Source organism: Lipophrys pholis (genome assembly GCF_963383615.2).
Source record: "Lipophrys pholis genome assembly, chromosome: 13".
NCBI lineage: Eukaryota > Metazoa > Chordata > Actinopteri > Blenniiformes > Blenniidae > Lipophrys > Lipophrys pholis.
In genome coordinates, this window is record NC_137632.1 from 29,065,290 (window position 1) to 29,083,656 (window position 18,367).

At 45.9% G+C, this 18,367-nt stretch overlaps 2 protein-coding genes across 2 annotated transcripts; one reads left to right on the forward strand and one right to left on the reverse strand.

Annotated features, from left to right (window-relative positions):
* Positions 1-2,544: 2,544 nt before the first annotated feature.
* LOC308119097 (trace amine-associated receptor 8b-like) lies at positions 2,545-3,674 on the forward strand (the record flags this gene model as incomplete). The annotated part of the gene is made up of 2 exons (XM_080478929.1): positions 2,545-2,717; positions 2,864-3,674. The coding sequence occupies 2 exons, from the start codon at positions 2,545-2,547 to the stop codon at positions 3,672-3,674; spliced, it is 984 nt and encodes a 327-aa protein (XP_080335055.1).
* A 6,034-nt stretch (positions 3,675-9,708) lies between these two features.
* Positions 9,709-10,567, reverse strand: LOC308119098 (trace amine-associated receptor 7a-like; the record flags this gene model as incomplete). The annotated part of the gene is given in 3 exon segments (XM_080478930.1): positions 9,709-10,256; positions 10,259-10,475; positions 10,508-10,567. Coding segments are annotated over 3 exon segments (825 nt in total).
* Between the last annotated feature and the right edge of the window lie 7,800 nt (positions 10,568-18,367).

The following is an 18,367-nucleotide window of genomic DNA, read 5'->3' on the forward strand; positions in this document are numbered from 1 at the left end:
CCCTTTATCTCTCCCTCTCTCTCTCTCTCTCTCTCTCTCTCTCTCTCTCTCTCTCTCTCTCTCTCTCTCTCTATCTCTCACTCTCTCTCTAGAGAGAAAGAGAGAGTAAACAGTGTCGTGTTTCCAGTTCACTTGTGTTTCGACATTCCCTGTTATTAGAAAATGACCCTTGTTACAGAAGAAAAGACATGATTCTGATTCAAATACCATATCAGTACATTGCTAAAAGCATCACTGCAAATACCTGCAAAAAGGATCAATTCCTCCAAAAAACTCATGGTTTAACCGGGTTTCACACCGAGAATGTAAGTTGGCATATATATGTCATCTCATGAAACGTGAAATTTGGGGTCAGTGGGAGCTTGGACAGCTTATGTAGATTGTACTTCCTGTTTCCAGTAGGTGGCGCTATCACCAATGGTTTTAATCATCATATGGCTGTGATCAGATGTGGACACTAGTGCAGCGTGTAAAGTTTGAGGCTGATCTGATCATGTTCAGTCTCTTTACACTGCACTTCCTCTTTCGTGGCAACACGTCCAACTTAGAGTCGTGCTCGCAGCCACACCGCCAACATTCTGCTAAAGATTTTAGGAAATTTTGCTCATCGATACCTTTTCCAGCCAGAGAAATAAATTTGAGGCACATTGGAATACCCCCCTAGAACAAGTTTACTCTAGAAAATGTGTACATTTGGGCCTAAATTGGCAGCAATCCACCATATCGTTCAAACTGGCTGACTTCCTGTTGGGTGTTTGGAACAGCCTCCCTGGACTTTTCTGTTTGTTTTAGGGTGTTACATATGTCTACCAAATTCCGTAGCCCTCGGTGAAACGTGACACCGGGGCTTAATCTTCTAAATTTCCTTGTTGGTGCTGTTGAGCTATTTGGCCAGTCACATGAGTAATTTCCCATAAATATAAAAAGGTTCGCCAGGTCTCGTGTTTGTGTCATGCCCTCCACTTCGCAACCCTAATTTGGTCCGTTGGCACCATCTGGTGGCCTCCTGTCTCAAGGGCATGACCTCTCACCTCCAATAAACTCAACCGCTTCCAGCTGCGGTGGGGAGTGGCCTCACCACCTGCACCTCCTATATAAACACTGGCTGACCACGAACCGACGCCAAACCGTAAAGTACTTCAGCCTGGTCCTATGCGTAACTGGATTCCTGTCTGCCTCCTGCCTGCCTGGAACTACGATCCCCTCTAACCTTCCCACTCTGCAGCTGAGTCTCCCCACTCCTGTGCCAGACTCCTCCGCCCGTCCTCTTTGGCTGCGATCGTTTGTACTTTGTTTTCTAGTAGCTTTTCCGTCAGGAGTTTCCCGATCGTTTTCTGTTTTCTTCTTAGTATTAGTTTTTGCCTTAGTAGGTTTTTTTGTTCCCGCTCTTCCTTTAGTTTAAATAAACCCGTGAATCAAATTCTGTGTCTCCTGTTTTGCTGTCTGCACTTGAGCCTCAGTTCCGTCCCATGACAGTTTGCAAAGTCTCACGACTTTTCGTACATTCAGACCCTCAAAAACATGTTTGTTACACAAACATTTTACATTCCTCTGAAGAATTCCAAAAAGGTTCTATGGTCAATGTGAGGCACGGCTAACATTGATACGCAAAGTTGGCTACCTACTCCTAATCACAACTCATCAAATCAACACATCTTAATGAAAGTTCAAGGGTTCTATGCAGAGCTGACTTGTTCAACTATCTACTGCCCAGGAGTTACCACATTTTGTTTGTGTCTTTGAAGAAGGAGTCGGTTTGTTGTCCAGGCTGGAGCAAGCTGGTGGTTCCTTGGTTTGCAGTTAGCACCTCCGTGCTAACTTTGGTTGTGAAAAAAAGAAGAAGAAAGAGTGGTGGTTCAGGAGCAGTCCTTGCAATGTCCTGGTTCATTGCTGGAAAAAAGAACAGAAAAAGTTTGTGAATTGTGGCATTTGTGATTTGCCTCCTGGGGAAAAACTTGTGGTGGAGAGCCGACTCTTTTGGCAGGGCCAGGAGAGGAGCATGGCCACAGGCCAATGACCAGAGAGGACACAAGTGATTGACCAGCAAAAGCCTTTGTTAGGGGACAATCCAGAAGTGTCAACCCGTGGGAGGACAGACCAATCACCTTCAGGGACTGGCTGCATGGCATCATGAGAGACGGTCAGTCTTAGTCCTGAGAAGGGAGCAGTGGGATCCCCAGGTTGTACGTGATAAATAGGGGAACAGCAGACACACTGGCCCAGGTGGACAGTACAAACAATGGACACACCTGCATGTACAGGTCATCCAACCCTGTTCCACTGGTGAGTGGACCATCTGCTTATCTGCTTTTCCAAGAAAAAACACCTTATTCATCCAGGAGCAGTACAGGAGTGGACCTGCTCCTTAGAGTAACAGGGGTCAGCACTCTAACCCAGGATCTGATGGATGGAAGGAACACCATGGACAGAGAGAGGGATGGAGGGAGGGAGGGAGGGAGGGAGGGAGGGAGGGAGGGAGGGAGGGGGATAAAGGGTTTATCAGAGAGAGAGTCAGAGGACTCAGCAGCTCTCCTCTCAGTGAGGATGGACGCTGCAGAACGAGATGAACTCTGCTTCCCTCAACTCGTCAACTCTTCGTGCAGAAAGCCTCCAGCTCTTCAGTCCACGACCTTGTTGGTTCACGTCCTGCTGTCCTTCGTCTCTGTGCTCACTACTGCTCTCAACATGCTGGTCATCATCTCCATCTCACACTTCAGGCACATCACACTTTAATTATTATCACTTAAAGTCATGTTGTTCATGTCAATGTGTTTCTGTCATGTTACTTCATCGCTGTGATGGTCATGATGTGAGGAGTAATGATGTCCTCGTCCTCATCCTCCTCCTCCTCCTCCTCCTGCAGGCAGCTCCAGAGCCCCACCAACCTCCTGGTTCTCTCCCTGGCAGTGTCAGACTTCCTGGTGGGCCTCGTGCTGATGCCAGCTGAAATCATTTCCACCAATACCTGCTGGTACCTGGGCAACGCTGTATGCTCTCTGTACTATGTTGTAGATTTCATCATCACCTCATCTTCGATCATAAACATTGTGCTCATATCAATTGACCGCTATTTGGCCATCTGTGATCCCCTGCACTACCCCAGCAGAGTCACTCTGGACAGAACTAAAGTCTCTGTCTGTCTCTGCTGGATCTGCTCCTGCATCTATAACACCGCCTTCATCCTCACAAGCTTCCTCCGACAGTCTGATTCACACAGCTCCTGCAAAGGTGAGTGTGTGGTGGTCCTCAATAACATCACGGTCACCGTGGACTTTGTCTTGAACTTCAGTGTGTCCATCACGGTCATCATCATTCTGTATCTGAGGGTGTTTGTGGTGGCGGTGTCTCAGGCTCGGGCCATGCGCTCTCACATCGCAGCACATCAGCACTCCTCAACCATCAACAAGTCTGAGCTGAAAGCAGCAAAGACTCTCGGTGTGGTCGTGGTGGTGTTTCTGATCTGTCTATGTCCATATTACGCTCCTTCCTTCATGGGTGAGGGTGTGGAGGAGAGCACCTCGTCCTCTTCATTCGGACTCTGGCTGTTGTATTTGAACTCATGTATGAACCCTCTGATCTATGCCATGTTTTACCCCTGGTTCAGGAAATCCATCAAACTCATTGTTACACTGCAGATACTGAAGCCGAACTCCTGCCATGCTAAGATAATGTAGACGTCAGCTACTGAGAAACGTCAGTAGGGTTAGTGCTCTGTGTTCATGTTCTCAAACCTTTAGGATTCAAGCCTCACACTTCAGGCCTTTGACTGAATCCATCAGACATTAGATCATCTTCAACTGCAAAATGAAGCGTCAGGCTGGACTGGTTTGTTTGTTGGTTTGAATTCTGTTACTTGTGATATTTCTGTGTATTAGTACCTTGAAATCCAAACTGCTGCTCCGGAAAGTTGATGTCTGTGTTGCAATTGACACTGTATAATATATATATATAGTATAAACAAATTAAATTTGATGCCGTCTTTCATGAGCTGACTTTTTTAATGATCCATTTGGAGAAAGTCTTTCTGATCATTGTGACTGAGTGGTTGTAGCTCAGTGGTGATGAAACAGACTGGAGCTGAAACAGTAAAGTGAAAAACTGTCCTGTAACAAAGAGAAAAGGCCAAAACTCGATTTTCCACTGTCCTGCACAGTTTGAAGCAATGTCACCAAACAAAATTAACACGTTCCAGCATTGAAACTCTTGCCAGGAAATCAGATGAATGAATTAGATCCAGCGTCTCTTTCCATGAGGGACATCATTGAGGGACACCTGAACCTGATGTGAGAAAGAGAAATAACTGACAGACTGAGGAGGGAAGTGACTGATCTAACAGCACAACCAACAATCAGAGCATTCAAAATAATGAATTTCCAGTTATTATCACAGGCCACATTTAACTGAACAACTTAGTTTAAGTTTACAGTATGCTGGGATTGGGTCCAGCACCCGCCAAGCCTCAACAGGATGGATCAAACTTTGTTAAATGAACAAAAGGTTGGCGGGCAGATCACTACTTCAACTAAATCAATCATATTGTGTTAATCCACTTTGAGAAATTTCTTTTTTCCATATTAAATGTGGTGCAGCCCCATTATGGCACTCCAGGGAGCTTATGGGGGTCAAAGGTCTTGACCTCTCTACTGTGGGATTCAGACCTGCAAACTTCTGGTCTCGTCTGCTTCTGTGGCCACTTTCTCCCCTCCCACAATTACTACTGGATTTGAGAGACATCTAGAAAAAACTACCACAATAAACCTCCCAAATAGAAAAATATAATATCTCCAAAACTAAAAATGCCCCCCAAAAAAAGTGTCTTGAAAAAAAAAAATCCCCCTAAATAAAAATGTCCCCAAAACCAAATTGGAATTCCAAATTGAAAGATGAGTGTGTGTGTGTGTGTGTGTGTGTGTGTGTGTGTGTGTGTGTGTGTGTGTGTGTGTGTGTGTGTGTGTGTGTGTGTGTGTGTGTGTGTGTGTGTGTGTGTGTGTGTGTGTGTGTGTGTGTGTGTGTGTGTGTGTGTGTGTCTCACTGTTTTGTGGACATCAATAGTTTTTGGGACGTTTTACTTTTTAAAAAGCTTTTTTTGTTTTGAGGACAGTTTTGTTGTTGAAAACCTTTTGTACTGTTAGATTGGTCACTTCCCTCAGTCGTCCCTCTTCCTCACATCAGAGTCAGTTTTTTTCTCATTGAGGTCTCATAAAAAGAGAATAAAGATCAAATTCATTCTTCTGATTTCCTGGCAGTAGTATTAACATTGTAAAGCGTTATTTGTGTTTGGTGTTGTAGCTGTAAAATGTGCAGGACACTTGAACGCATGGTTTGGGCATTTTCTCTGTGGTTATATGAACCAGTGGTTCCCAACTAGGGGAGCCCAACCCCCACAGGGGTCACCAACTTACTGCAATTAACACAATTGTAAGCTCACAAAATAAGCAATAGGAGTAGAAATAGCAGGTTTTCAGGCTTAAAAGAAGCGTATACTACATACGTATATATAATACATACGTATATATATATATATATATATATAAGCGTACCAACAGTTACATAGAATATGGCTTTATTGAAACAATTGACAGAATTGGAGTTTAATTCATCCTTTGCAATGAAAAACTGACAAATAAGATTTTGAAACTGCCCGAGCTGGCGCGGCACCACACACACCGAACCAGAGTGTAAGTCTGAAGAAAAGGAAGTCATTGTTACAGCACAAAACAAAGACTCTGTATTAACACGTGTAGTGTTATGTGGCTTCTTCAATCTTTCTTTATAATTGCACAGGCTTTTGTGGGGTAGCCTCAGATTACAGTGAAGATGTTGGTTCCTCACCTCATGAAAGACGGTATCGGATTTAGTTCATTTATACAGCATCGATTACAACACTGAGATTTAATTGAGGAAAACCCAGCAATCCTACATGGGGAGGCTGTGATCGTTCTGCAGCGCCCATCCTCACCTAGAGGGGAGCTGCTGAGTCCTCCGACTCTCTGTGATAAACCCTATAACCACCTCTCTCCCTCTCCCTATCCTCTCACTGAAGCTTCCACTCAGGCCCTCAGGCCCTCAGGCCCTCCGGATGCCATTGGGAGAGCGTAAACAGTGTCTTGTCGCCGGTTCGTCTGTGTTTCCACAGAGTGAGAATGTCAGTAGGCAGACATGTGTCATCTCATGCAACATGTGAAATCTGGGGCCAGTCGGAGCCTGGACAGGCACTCCACTTCCTGTTTCCAGTAGGTGGCAGCATTGCTGTTAGTCATCATTGTGATATGGAACATACCAAGTGTGAGGCTGATGTGACCATGTTCAGGCTGTTTACACTGCACTTCCTCTTTCACAGTGAAAGTCAAACAGCCGTGGCCCCGCCCTCAGACTTCAGCAAAAAGTTTGGGTACTTTTGCTCACCAAGCTCTTATTTTCCACAGAAACAAATTTGCAGTAAAACGGAAATACCCCCTGTGGCGAGTTTGCTCAACAAAATATGAACATTTGGGCCAAGATGGGAAAAGATCCGCCACATCTTTCCAAATGACCAGCTTCCTGTTGCAGTATGTGTGTAAGAGAATCTTATGTTTGGTTCTAACCTATGCGTACCGATTTTTGTAGCTCGAGGTGAAACATGATCCTGGGGGTGACTTTTCCAAGTTCTGCAGGGGGCGCTGTTGAGCCATTTTGCAAGTCACATAGAAGTTTGCCACTTGAGGAAAACCCATTCGTGCACATGGAGAACACGCAATCCAAACAAAGAAAAGCCCATTAGTCCCGAAAAGAACCAAGGATATTCCCAAGCAAGGAGTACCACCACTTCTTTTACCACTGCTGCAGTTCTTATGATGAGCTATACTTCTTTTTGAAGTTTTCTGCAAGCAGTTCCCAGGTCAAGGTTAAATTTGCTGTCAATAGAATTCCAGATTGATTTGGTTGTTTGTCTTCGCTCTACTGCCTCCGACTCCCTGTAATATTGGACCTCCATGCTCATTAGTATACCTGCATGAGTCTATAAATATTTGTTGTGTTTCTGTATGTCTGCTTCACTTCTCTGTTTACGTTAACCGGCATGGATGACAAAAGCAACTTCTACATGGGGATGTACAAGTATTGTTATTGTGATTCGGGCTGCCTCGCAGGAAGTTTCCTTCATGATTCTGGGCGTCAGGAGACATTCTGATTATTGCCAAAGCCCCAATCAGCCTTTCTTTTTTACATATCAATTGATGCTGCTTGCTCTTTTGTTCATTTGGATTTTGTGTCAAAGGACTACTGTGTGTGTGATGTAATCATTTGTCAACTAGTTCTGGTGTCAAATAGAATCCAGATTACGGCCTGGATGGACAGACGTGTGTTGGACGTCTGTGGACGTTGCTCAGTGGGACGTGTGATTCCCCACTAATGTAAAATGTTCCGCCAGGTCTCATGTGTTTGCTGAGTTTTGCACCTTTTCAAGCATGTTTAATCCCTCAACAATATGTTGGAATTTGCTGGAGAATAATGATAATAAACAGCTCTGAGCTCTCGTGGTTCAGATCTGGTTCAGTTCCACCAGGAACCCAGAGCATTGGCAGAGATTCATTGTCAAAAGAATAACGAAATAAACAACTCCAATCTCAACATGAAGCTCATTTTAATGAAACCTTCTGGGACAAAATCCAGTGAAATGTCCAGAAAACTTCTCCCTCAGCTGTTGCATTCTGGGAGTTTTGATCAAGTCCCCGTGACGGCGGAGCTCTGAGGTCAGTTTGATGGATTGTTAGTGAGCTTTCTCAGCTGCATCGCAGAACCTCAGCTCGGCTCCAAGGTGTCCATACTCTGAAGAAACCCTTTTCCTGGTGGTTTGGTGGAGTGGAGTCTCTCCAACCGAGTACAGATACTTCCAGGTTTATTAATCACAGTCAGTGCTTTAAGGGCTGGTACCCACCGGTACGCAGTACCCACCGCTACGCAGTACCGGCACTTTTAAATTTGACCCCTCAGCGTACCGGGACTTTTTTCTAGCGTACGGCGTGTACTGGAATATTTGCTAATGTCAGGACTGCCAGTCGCTACTTTTTTCACACTTTGAACCCAGCGCCTTAAAATATGATGAGAATTTATTGATTTTTTCTGGTAAACCAGCTTCATGCCGACAATACATGGTGATGCGTTCAGGTGCATCACGTAACTCTGCCCTCCGGGGCCGACCAGTCGTCTCTCCTCACAACCACAATCAGCAAATACTTTATGACCAGAAGTAAAACCCTCAGTGTTTGTGTATTTTTGCAGAAGTTTATTTGCCCTCCCCTCTCTCTCTCTCTCTCTCTCTCTCTCTCTCTCTCTCTCTCTCTCTCTCGCTTTCTCTCCCTCCCTCTCTCTCCCTCCCTCTCTCCCTCCCTCCCTCTCTCCCTCCCTCTCTCCCTCCCTCCCTCTCTCTCTCTCCCTCCCTCCCTCCCTCTCTCCCTCCCTCCCTCCCTCTCTCTCTCTCCCTCCCTCCCTCCCTCCAGTCCAGTCCAGTCCATCCCCCCACCACTGAAGAAGTGTTTAAAACTCATTTTTTTCTTAAAGAAAAGTAAAGAAAGAAAAACCAAGCTGCAGTCCCACATTCATGTCCTGTTACAACGTGGACACGTGTGCTTATAGACGTCCTATATTATTATAGTGCGTCCTATACTGTAAATGTCCAAATAGATTTTCTCCTTCTAAATATGGTGCAGCTTGTGTTCGTTTTTTGAACATAGTGTCTGTGGCCCAAACTGACGTGATCATCGACATCATTTTTCACAATTACACACTTAAATCGTTGTATTACCGTACAGGCAGAACTTTCCCTAAACAATTCTATTGAAATAGTGTTCCTGTCCTGTCCTGTCCTGTCCTGTCCTGTCCTGTCCTGTCTTCTTTAATCTCTCACTATTAGAATAAAGCAGCCGGTGGATCCACTGGTGTCTTATTTCACACTGACCAGCCGCCGTACAAAATGTCTGCACCCTGAATATTATGTCTTTGTCCTTATTAGTGTGAGAGACTAACAGCAGGACACTGAAGGGAGGACGGGTACTCTGATCACAATGAGCTCAACAAGACGAGTGATTGACTGTAACAGTGTCCATTCATGTACAAGATATTTAATGACAAACAAGAAGACTGATTAACTCTGTGGGACATTAACAGAGTTTCTGCACAACAAAGAGCTTTTTGTTCCCTACTTCCTGTTGTGAGATTTCACTGTCCTGCGACAGGCTGGGTGTGAGTCAGGGACCAGGGAGTTCCCTCCTTTCTTTGGAAACTCCAATTAGAAACACAAACTTCTTGTCATTTTTAGGAAAATGTGCAACATGAAAGACAAATTATCAATGCTCTTATGCAGTCAGCCAAAACATTATGACCATCTGCTTCATTTTCTATGCGCAGCTGCACATTTGATCCTTAAACTTTCTGTTAGAAGCAGAAGAATGGACCTCACTGGGTCAGAACATCTGCCAACCCGCCGCTCTCGGGTGGTGTTTGGGAGCTTCTCTGTTTGCAAATAGTTTCAGAAGTGGAAGGAGGTGTGCAGAGGACGTTGATCCGTGTCCTCCAAGCCAACTGGACGAGCTCCCGTCACACTGCTGCACAAGTTCCTGCTGGTTCCGATGGGAAGCCGTGGAACCAGCCCGGCAGGTGGTTCTAATGTTATGGTTGAACTGCGTACAGAGAGTTTGTGCTTTTCCTGCTCGTGCTGAAGGCGTCACATGACTAAAGCATGTTGGTGTCACAGGAGTTGTGCTTCAGGATCTGCAGCGTCACAATGAGTTTGATGGATTTCCTGAACCAGGGGTAGAAGAAGGCGTAGATGACGGGGTTGAGAGACGAGTTGAAGTAGAACAAATACACCACTAAGGCAGCTATAGAGGAGTTTAAAGCGTTCTCCTGCCCCGAGATGATGCAGTAATACGGGCTCATGTAGATGAAAAAAACCACGATAACCAAACCGAGCACCCTGGCGGTCTTCATCTCTGATTTCTTAGCAGCGACCCTGCTGGACTTGCGAGGGCCGCCCGGGGCGAGCTGCAGCCTCATGGCCCGGGCCTGGGACACCGCCACCACGAACACCCTCAGGTACAGGAGCATGATCACCGTGATGGGAACCACGAAGGAGAAGAGCAGGTCGGCCAGCGCGGCGGCCTGGCTGATGATGAAGACGCACTCCCCCACGCAGGTGGTGAACCTGCCCGACTGTCTGAAGCTCTCCGTCAGGTTCAGGCACTGGAAGAGGACGAAGCCGATCCAACACAGGCACACAGCTGGACCCTCCGCCGGGTGATTCTGGTGGAGTACTGAAGGGGGCAGCAGATCGCCACGTAGCGGTCGATAGATATGACCACTATGGTGCCCAGCGAGGCCGACGTGACGATGTAGGCCAGACACTGATAGAGCGTGCACATGAAGTCTCCGAGGAACCAGCAGCCGTCGATCAGCATCATCTGGAGCAGCATGAGGAGGCCCACCAGGAAGTCCGACACCGCCAGATGAGCAGCGTCTCGAAGTGCGGCCGCGGCGGCCTCCTGCAGGAGGCGTTCAGCAGCTGAGGGAAGCAGAGTTCAGTGGCCTCCATCCCTGAGAGGAGGAGGAGGAGGAGGAGGAGGAGGAGAAGCTGCCCAGCTCTCCAGACACACAGCCTTTTTATCTCCACCCTCCTCCACGTTCCTCCCACATCACCACGCTGTCCCGGCCGCCATGTTCCTCCTGTAGGATACAAAGATTCCTGGAGTCAAATACAAATAAATGCTTTATAAAGTAACAATAAACAAACAGCCACCGTTCCGCTTTACGTCAAATCAAAAGCTTAAATTCTCCCTCGGGATGCACCGATACCACGTTTAGATAGGACGAGTACCGATACCACGTTTAGATAGGACGAGTACCGATACCACGTTTAGATAGAACGAGCACCGATACCACGTTTAGATAGGACGAGCACCGATACCACGTTTAGATAGGACGAGTACCGATACCACGTTTAGATAGAACGAGCACCGATACCACGTTTAGATAGAACGAGCACCGATACCACGTTTAGATAGGACGAGTACCGATACCACGTTTAGATAGGACGAGTACCGATACCACGTTTAGATAGGACGAGTACCAATACCACGTTTAGATAGGACGAGTACCGATACCACGTTTAGATAGAACGAGCACCGATACCACGTTTAGATAGGACGAGTACCGATACCACGTTTAGATAGAACGAGCACCGATACCACGTTTAGATAGGACGAGCACCGATACCACGTTTAGATAGGACGAGTACCGATACCACGTTTAGATAGGTGGAGCACCGATACCACGTTTAGATAGGACGAGCACCGATACCACGTTTAGATAGGACGAGCACCGATACCACTTTTAGATAGGACAAGTACCGATACCACGTTTAGATAGGTGGAGCACCGATACCACGTTTAGATAGGACGAGCACCGATACCACTTTTAGATAGGACAAGTACCGATACCACGTTTAGATAGGACGAGTACCGATACCACGTTTAGATAGGAAGAGTACCGATACCACGTTTAGATAGGAAGAGTACCGATACCACGTTTAGATAGGACGAGTACCGATACCATTCAACAATCCAACTCGGTAGTTTTATTTTGACAGTCACCGTAATAACAATCCACCTTGGTAGTTTTATTTTGACAGTCACCATAATAACAATCCACCTTGGTAGTTTTATTTTGACAGTCACCGTAATAACAATCCACCTTGGTAGTTTTATTTTGACAGTCACCGTAATAACAATCCAACTTGGTGGTTTTATTTTGACAGTCACTGTAATAACAATCCACCTTGGTAGTTTTATTTTGACAGTCACCATAATAACAATCCACTAGAATGTCTGTGTTCTCCTGTTGTTAATGTTTAGAGCTCATTGTTCACTGCTGTGTGTGTGTGTGTGTGTGTGTGTGTGTGTGTGTGTGTGTGTGTGTGTGTGTGTGTGTGTGTGTGTGTGTGTGTGTGTGTGTGTGTGTGTGTGTGTGTGTGTGTGTGTGTGTGTGTGTGTGTGTGTGTGTGATTTCAGTACTAAAACTAACAACAGCACCAACTAGTGGCCAAACATGAAAACTACAAATTGTTTGGAACTTATCAAGATTTAAAATCTAAATTTTAGAAATGATAAATAACTTGGTTGTTTTTAAAACTTGTTTACTAGCTTGTTTGTCCTTGACTTTACTCTATAATCTTAATTCCAGATTTTAAATGCTATTGTTGTATTTCCTCAGGAGTAAAATGTACTTCGTGCATCAAGGGATGAGTTCACTAGTTTGAAGTGGTTTTCTTCCCACATTCAGTGTTTCTGTCTCATATTTGAGCTTCAGTCTTTCTCAGTGTCATCGTGTTCACAGTTTTTCCATTTCTGAGGAAACAGACGCCATTTTTAACATTAGTACTGTTCACTCTGTAGTACTACTGTTAACTCTGTAGTACTACTGTTCACTCTGTAGTAAAAGCTTTGCTTTTCTGAAACCAGAACACAAAACCAGGTCTTCTCATGTGAAGCATTGGAAACAGGAATACTCTGAAGTTATTATACAGCAATAAAGTTTAGTGTAAATAATACACACACACACACACACACACACACACACACACACACACACACACACACACACACACACACACACACACACACACACACACACACACACACACCCCTAACGACCTCCTGGGCCTGGATCTCTTTCATAAACAGAAACACGTGTTGACGTTGGTCAAATCCTCTGGTGAGTCGCTCACTTTCACATTTTAAATCCTCATTAATACAAAGTCTGGTCTCGCTGGACGATTCCAATCAGAGGTGTGAACAAGGGTCTGTAAACACATGACGCAAGTTACACACACACACACACGCACGCACGCACGCACGCACACACACACACACACACACACACACTCACACACACACGGTTGAGTAGTTCAATGTGACTTTCACATTTTTCTCACGTCTTAATTTCTCTAGTTTGATTCCATATATTTTCATATTTCTTCTGTATTTATAAAATGTTCTAGAGTGGAGAGTTTTACAATAAAGTAGATTCAAGATGGCCGCACACACGTCCCAGCATTTGTTTGTTTGTTTGTTTGTAACACAAGTCTGATGTTGATGTTCTTCACATGTGAGTTTCACGCAAAATGTCTGCAGGCTTTAAAACTGTGTGTCGTAGTTCCTTAAGGTTTGTGACCTCGCTACTGTAACCAGAGCTGAGTGGCCTGCACTAGTGTGAGGAGCTTCACTAGTGTGAGGAGCTTCACTAGTGTGAGGGGCTTCACAAGTGTGAGGAGCTTCACTAGTTTGAGGAGCTTCGCTAGTGTGAGGAGCTTCACTAGTGTGAGGAGCTTCACTGGTGTGAGGAGCTTCACTAGTGTGAGGGGCTTCACAAGTGTGAGGAGCTTCACTAGTTTGAGGAGCTTCGCTAGTGTGAGGAGCTTCACTGGTGTGAGGAGCTTCACTAGTGTGAGGGGCTTCACAAGTGTGAGGAGCTTCACTAGTTTGAGGAGCTTCGCTAGTGTGAGGAGCTTCACTGGTGTGAGGAGCTTCACTAGTGTGAGGGGCTTCACAAGTGTGAGGAGCTTCACTAGTGTGAGGGGCTTCACAAGTGTGAGGAGCTTCACTAGTGTTAGGAGCTTCACTAGTGTGAGGAGCTTCACAAGTGTGAGGAGCTTCACAAGTGTGAGGAGTTTCGCTAGTGTGGGGAGCTTCACAAGTGTGAGGAGTTTCGCTAGTGCGGGGAGCTTCACAAGTGTGAGGAGCTTCACAAGTGTGAGGAGTTTCGCTAGTGTGGGGAGCTTCACAAGTGTGAGGAGTTTCGCTAATGCGGGGAGCTTCACAAATGTGAGGAGTTTCGCTAGTGTTAGGAGCTTCACAAGTGTGAGGAGTTTCGCTAATGCGGGGAGCTTCACAAGTGTGAGGAGTTTCGCTAGTGTGGAGAGCTTCACAAGTGTGAGGAGTTTTGCTAGTGTGGGGAGCTTCACAAGCGTGAGGAGCTTCACTAGTGTTAGGAGCTTCACTAGTGTGAGGAGCTTCACAAGTGTGAGGAGTTTCACTAGTGTTAGGAGCTTCACTAGTGTGAGGAGCTTCACAAGCGTGAGGCGCTTCACTAGTGTGAGGCGCTTCACTTGTGTGAGGAGCTTCACAAGTGTGAGGGGCTTCACCAGTGTGAGGAGCTTCACAAGCGTGAGGAGCTTCACAAGCGTGAGGAGCTTCACTAGTGTGAGGCGCTTCACTAGTGTGAGGAGCTTCACAAGCGTGAGGAGCTTCACTAGTGTGAGGAGCTTAGAAATATGAAAGTAAATGGATATAAATCAAACTAGAGAAATTAGGATGTGAGAAAAATGTGAAGTTCACATTGAACTACTCAACCGTGTGTGTGTGTGTGTGTGTGTGTGTGTGTGTGTGTGTGTGTGTGTGTGTGTGTGTGTGTGTGTGTGTGTGTGTGTGTGTGTGTGTGTGTGTGTGTGTGTGTGTGTGTGTGTGTGAGAGAGACCAGTGTTCCCAACAATCAGATATTAGTATTAAGATAAACGCAGTACAACTGTCTGTGTTGAAGTAAAAAACGGTGACAAACTTTGAGGATTGAATATTTTGTCTAAACGTGTATTTTGGTTTTGTTTTGACGTGAAAATAAGAAAATGTTTCGTTTCCTTGGAAAAGACAAGCCATGCTACATGCTACATGCTATATCATTTCACGGCTCACACGTCAGTGATGCTATATGCTACATGCTAAAGAGTTTCAGGATTCACCCATGACTGATGCTATATGCTACATGCTAAAGAGTTTCAGGATTCACCCATGAGTGATGCTACATGCTACATGCTAAAGAGTTTCAGGATTCACCCATGAGTGATGCTACATGCTAAAGAATTTCAGGCTCACACACCAGCGATGCTACATGCTACATGCTAAAGAATTTCAGGGCTCACACCAGCGATGCTACATGCTACATGCTACATGCTGAAGAGTTTCAGGATTCACCCATGAGTGATGCTACATGCTACATGCTAAACATGATTAAAGCATGACTGGCACATTTGTTGTGTATGAGTTTGAATTTGAGGCATTAGATAAGTACTCATAACAGTATTTGGTATCAGCAAGTAACTAAAGGTTATTACTCGTATCGTACTTGGTATCAGAAAGTAGCTGAAGGTTAGTACTGGCATCGGTACTCAGTATCAGCAGTACTCGGTATCTTTCGTCAAAGTACAGTTCACATCTCATCCATCTACTGCTGAATACCTCACACGTTTTTGTACAGAAGGTCTCGTTTTTATTTCTGTCTTAAATAGTATATTGTATATATAAATCACTTGTACAGTGGCTTGCAAAAGTATTCCTCCCCTTGAACTTTTCCACGTTTTGTCACATGACACGCCACAAACATAAAAATATTTTATTGGAGTTTTATGTGAAAGACCAACACAAAGTCTCACACAACTGTGAAGTACAAAGAAAATTAGATATGAGTTAAAAGATTTTTCACAAATAAAAAACTGCAAAGTGCAGCGTGCAAAAGTATTAGTTAGTACTAGTTGCCCTCAGAGAAAAGGATTGAATGTTGACCTAATAACTAAATAGAGTCCACCTGTGTGTAATCTAATCTAATCTAATCTAATCTAATCTAATCTAATCTAATCTAATCTAATCTAATCTAATCTAATCTAATCTAATCTAATCTCAGCTGTTCTGTGACGGCCTCAGACGTTTGTTAAGAGAACATTGGGGAGCAAACAGAACCATGAAGTCCAAGGAACCAGACGGGTCAGAGGTCCAGTTGTGGAGAAGTTTAAAGCAGGTTAGGTTCTAAGAACGTCTCACGGAGCTCTGCTCAGTCCATCATCCTGAGATGGAACGAGGACGGCACAAGTGCAGCCCTACCGAGACACGGCCGTCCACCTGAAGTTACAGGCCCAACAAGGAGAGCACTGACCAGGAGAGCACTGACCAGGAGAGCACTGACCAGGAGAGCACTCACCAGAGGCCCATGGTGACTCTGGACCAACTGCAGAGATCCACAGCTCAGGGGGGGAGGGGGGGAATCTGTCCACAGGACAACCATTGGGCGTGCTCTCCACAAATCTGGCCTTTATGGAAGAAGAGTGGCAGGAAGAAAACCATAAGAAGTTCCATTTGCAGTTTGCCAGAAACCATGTGGGGGACACAGCAACCATGTGGGGGACACAGCAACCATGTGGGGGACACAACAACCATGTGGGGGACACAGCAACCATGTGGAAGGAGGTGCTCTGGTCAGATGAGACCAAAATGGAACGTTCTGTGTGGTGGAACCTACCACTGCACATCCCTCTGAACACACCATCTCCACTGTCAAGCATGGTGGTGGGAGCATCATGCTCTGGGGCTGCTTCTCTTCAGCAGGGACAGGGACGTTGGTCAGAGTTGATGGGAAGATGGACGGAGCCAAATACAGGACAATCCTGGAAGACAGCCTGTTGGAGTCTGCAAAAGACTTGAGGCTGGGGCGGAGGTTCCCCTTCCAGCAGGAGAACCATCCTAAACATAAAGCCGGGCTACAATGGAACGGTTCCAAACTAAACATCTTCATGTGCTAGGATGTCCCAGTCAAAGTCCAGACCTGAACCCCGTCCAGAACCTGGCAAGATCTGAAAACCGCCGTTCACTAGTGCTCTCCACCTAATGTGACAGAGCTGGAGCTGCTTTGCAAAGAAGAAGGGGCAAAAATCTCCATCTCTAGATGCACAGCTGGTAGAGACATCTCCCAAAAGACTACGTCTCTAGATGCACAGCTGGTAGAGACATCCCCCAAAAGACTACGTCTCTAGATGTACAGCTGGTAGAGACATCTCCCAAAAGACTATGTCTCTAGATGTACAGCTGGTAGAGACATCTCCCAAAAGACTATGTCTCTAGATGTACAGCTGGTAGAGACATCTCCCAAAAGACTACGTCTCTAGATGTACAGCTGGTAGAGACATCCCCCAAAAGACTACGTCTCTAGATGTACAGCTGGTAGAGACATCCCCCAAAAGACTACGTCTCTAGATGCACAGCTGGTAGAGACATCTCCCAAAAGACTACGTCTCTAGATGCACAGCTGGTAGAGACATCCCCCAAAAGACTACGTCTCTAGATGCACAGCTGGTAGAGACATCTCCCAAAAGACTACGTCTCTAGATGCACAGCTGGTAGAGACATCCCCCAAAAGACTACGTCTCTAGATGTACAGCTGGTAGAGACATCCCCCAAAAGACTACGTCTCTAGATGTACAGCTGGTAGAGACATCCCCCCGAAAGACTACGTCTCTAGATGTACAGCTGGTAGAGACATCCCCCGAAAGACTACGTCTCTAGATGTACAGCTGGTAGAGACATCTCCCAAAAGACTACGTCTCTAGATGCACAGCTGGTAGAGACATCCCCCAAAAGACTACGTCTCTAGATGCACAGCTGGTAGAGACATCTCCCAAAAGACTACGTCTCTAGATGCACAGCTGGTAGAGACATCTCCCAAAAGACTACGTCTCTAGATGCACAGCTGGTAGAGACATCCCCCAAAAGACTACGTCTCTAGATGCACAGCTGGTAGAGACATCTCCCAAAAGACTACGTCTCTAGATGCACAGCTGGTAGAGACATCCCCCAAAAGACTACGTCTCTAGATGTACAGCTGGTAGAGACATCCCCCAAAAGACTACGTCTCTAGATGCACAGCTGGTAGAGACATCCCCCCAAAAGACTACGTCTCTAGATGCACAGCTGGTAGAGACATCCCCCGAAAGACTACGTCTCTAGATGCACAGCTGGTAGAGACATCCCCCGAAAGACTACGTCTCTAGATGCACAGCTGGTAGAGACATCCCCCGAAAGACTACGTCTCTAGATGTACAGCTGGTAGAGACATCCCCCGAAAGACTACGTCTCTAGATGTACAGCTGCTAGAGACATCCCCCGAAAGACTACGTCTCTAGATGTACAGCTGGTAGAGACATCCCCCGAAAGACTACGTCTCTAGATGCACAGCTGGTAGAGACATCCCCCCAAAAGACTACGTCTCTAGATGCACAGCTGGTAGAGACATCCCCCGAAAGACTACGTCTCTAGATGCACAGCTGGTAGAGACATCCCCCGAAAGACTACGTCTCTAGATGCAAAGCTGCTAGAGACATCCCCCAAAAGACTACGTCTCTAGATGTACAGCTGGTAGAGACATCCCCCAAAAGACTACGTCTCTAGATGCAAAGCTGCTAGAGACATCCCCCAAAAGACTACGTCTCTAGATGTACAGCTGGTAGAGACATCCCCCGAAAGACTTGCAGCTGTAGGCAGTTCCATAAAGTACTAACTCAGGGGGGCTGAATACTTTT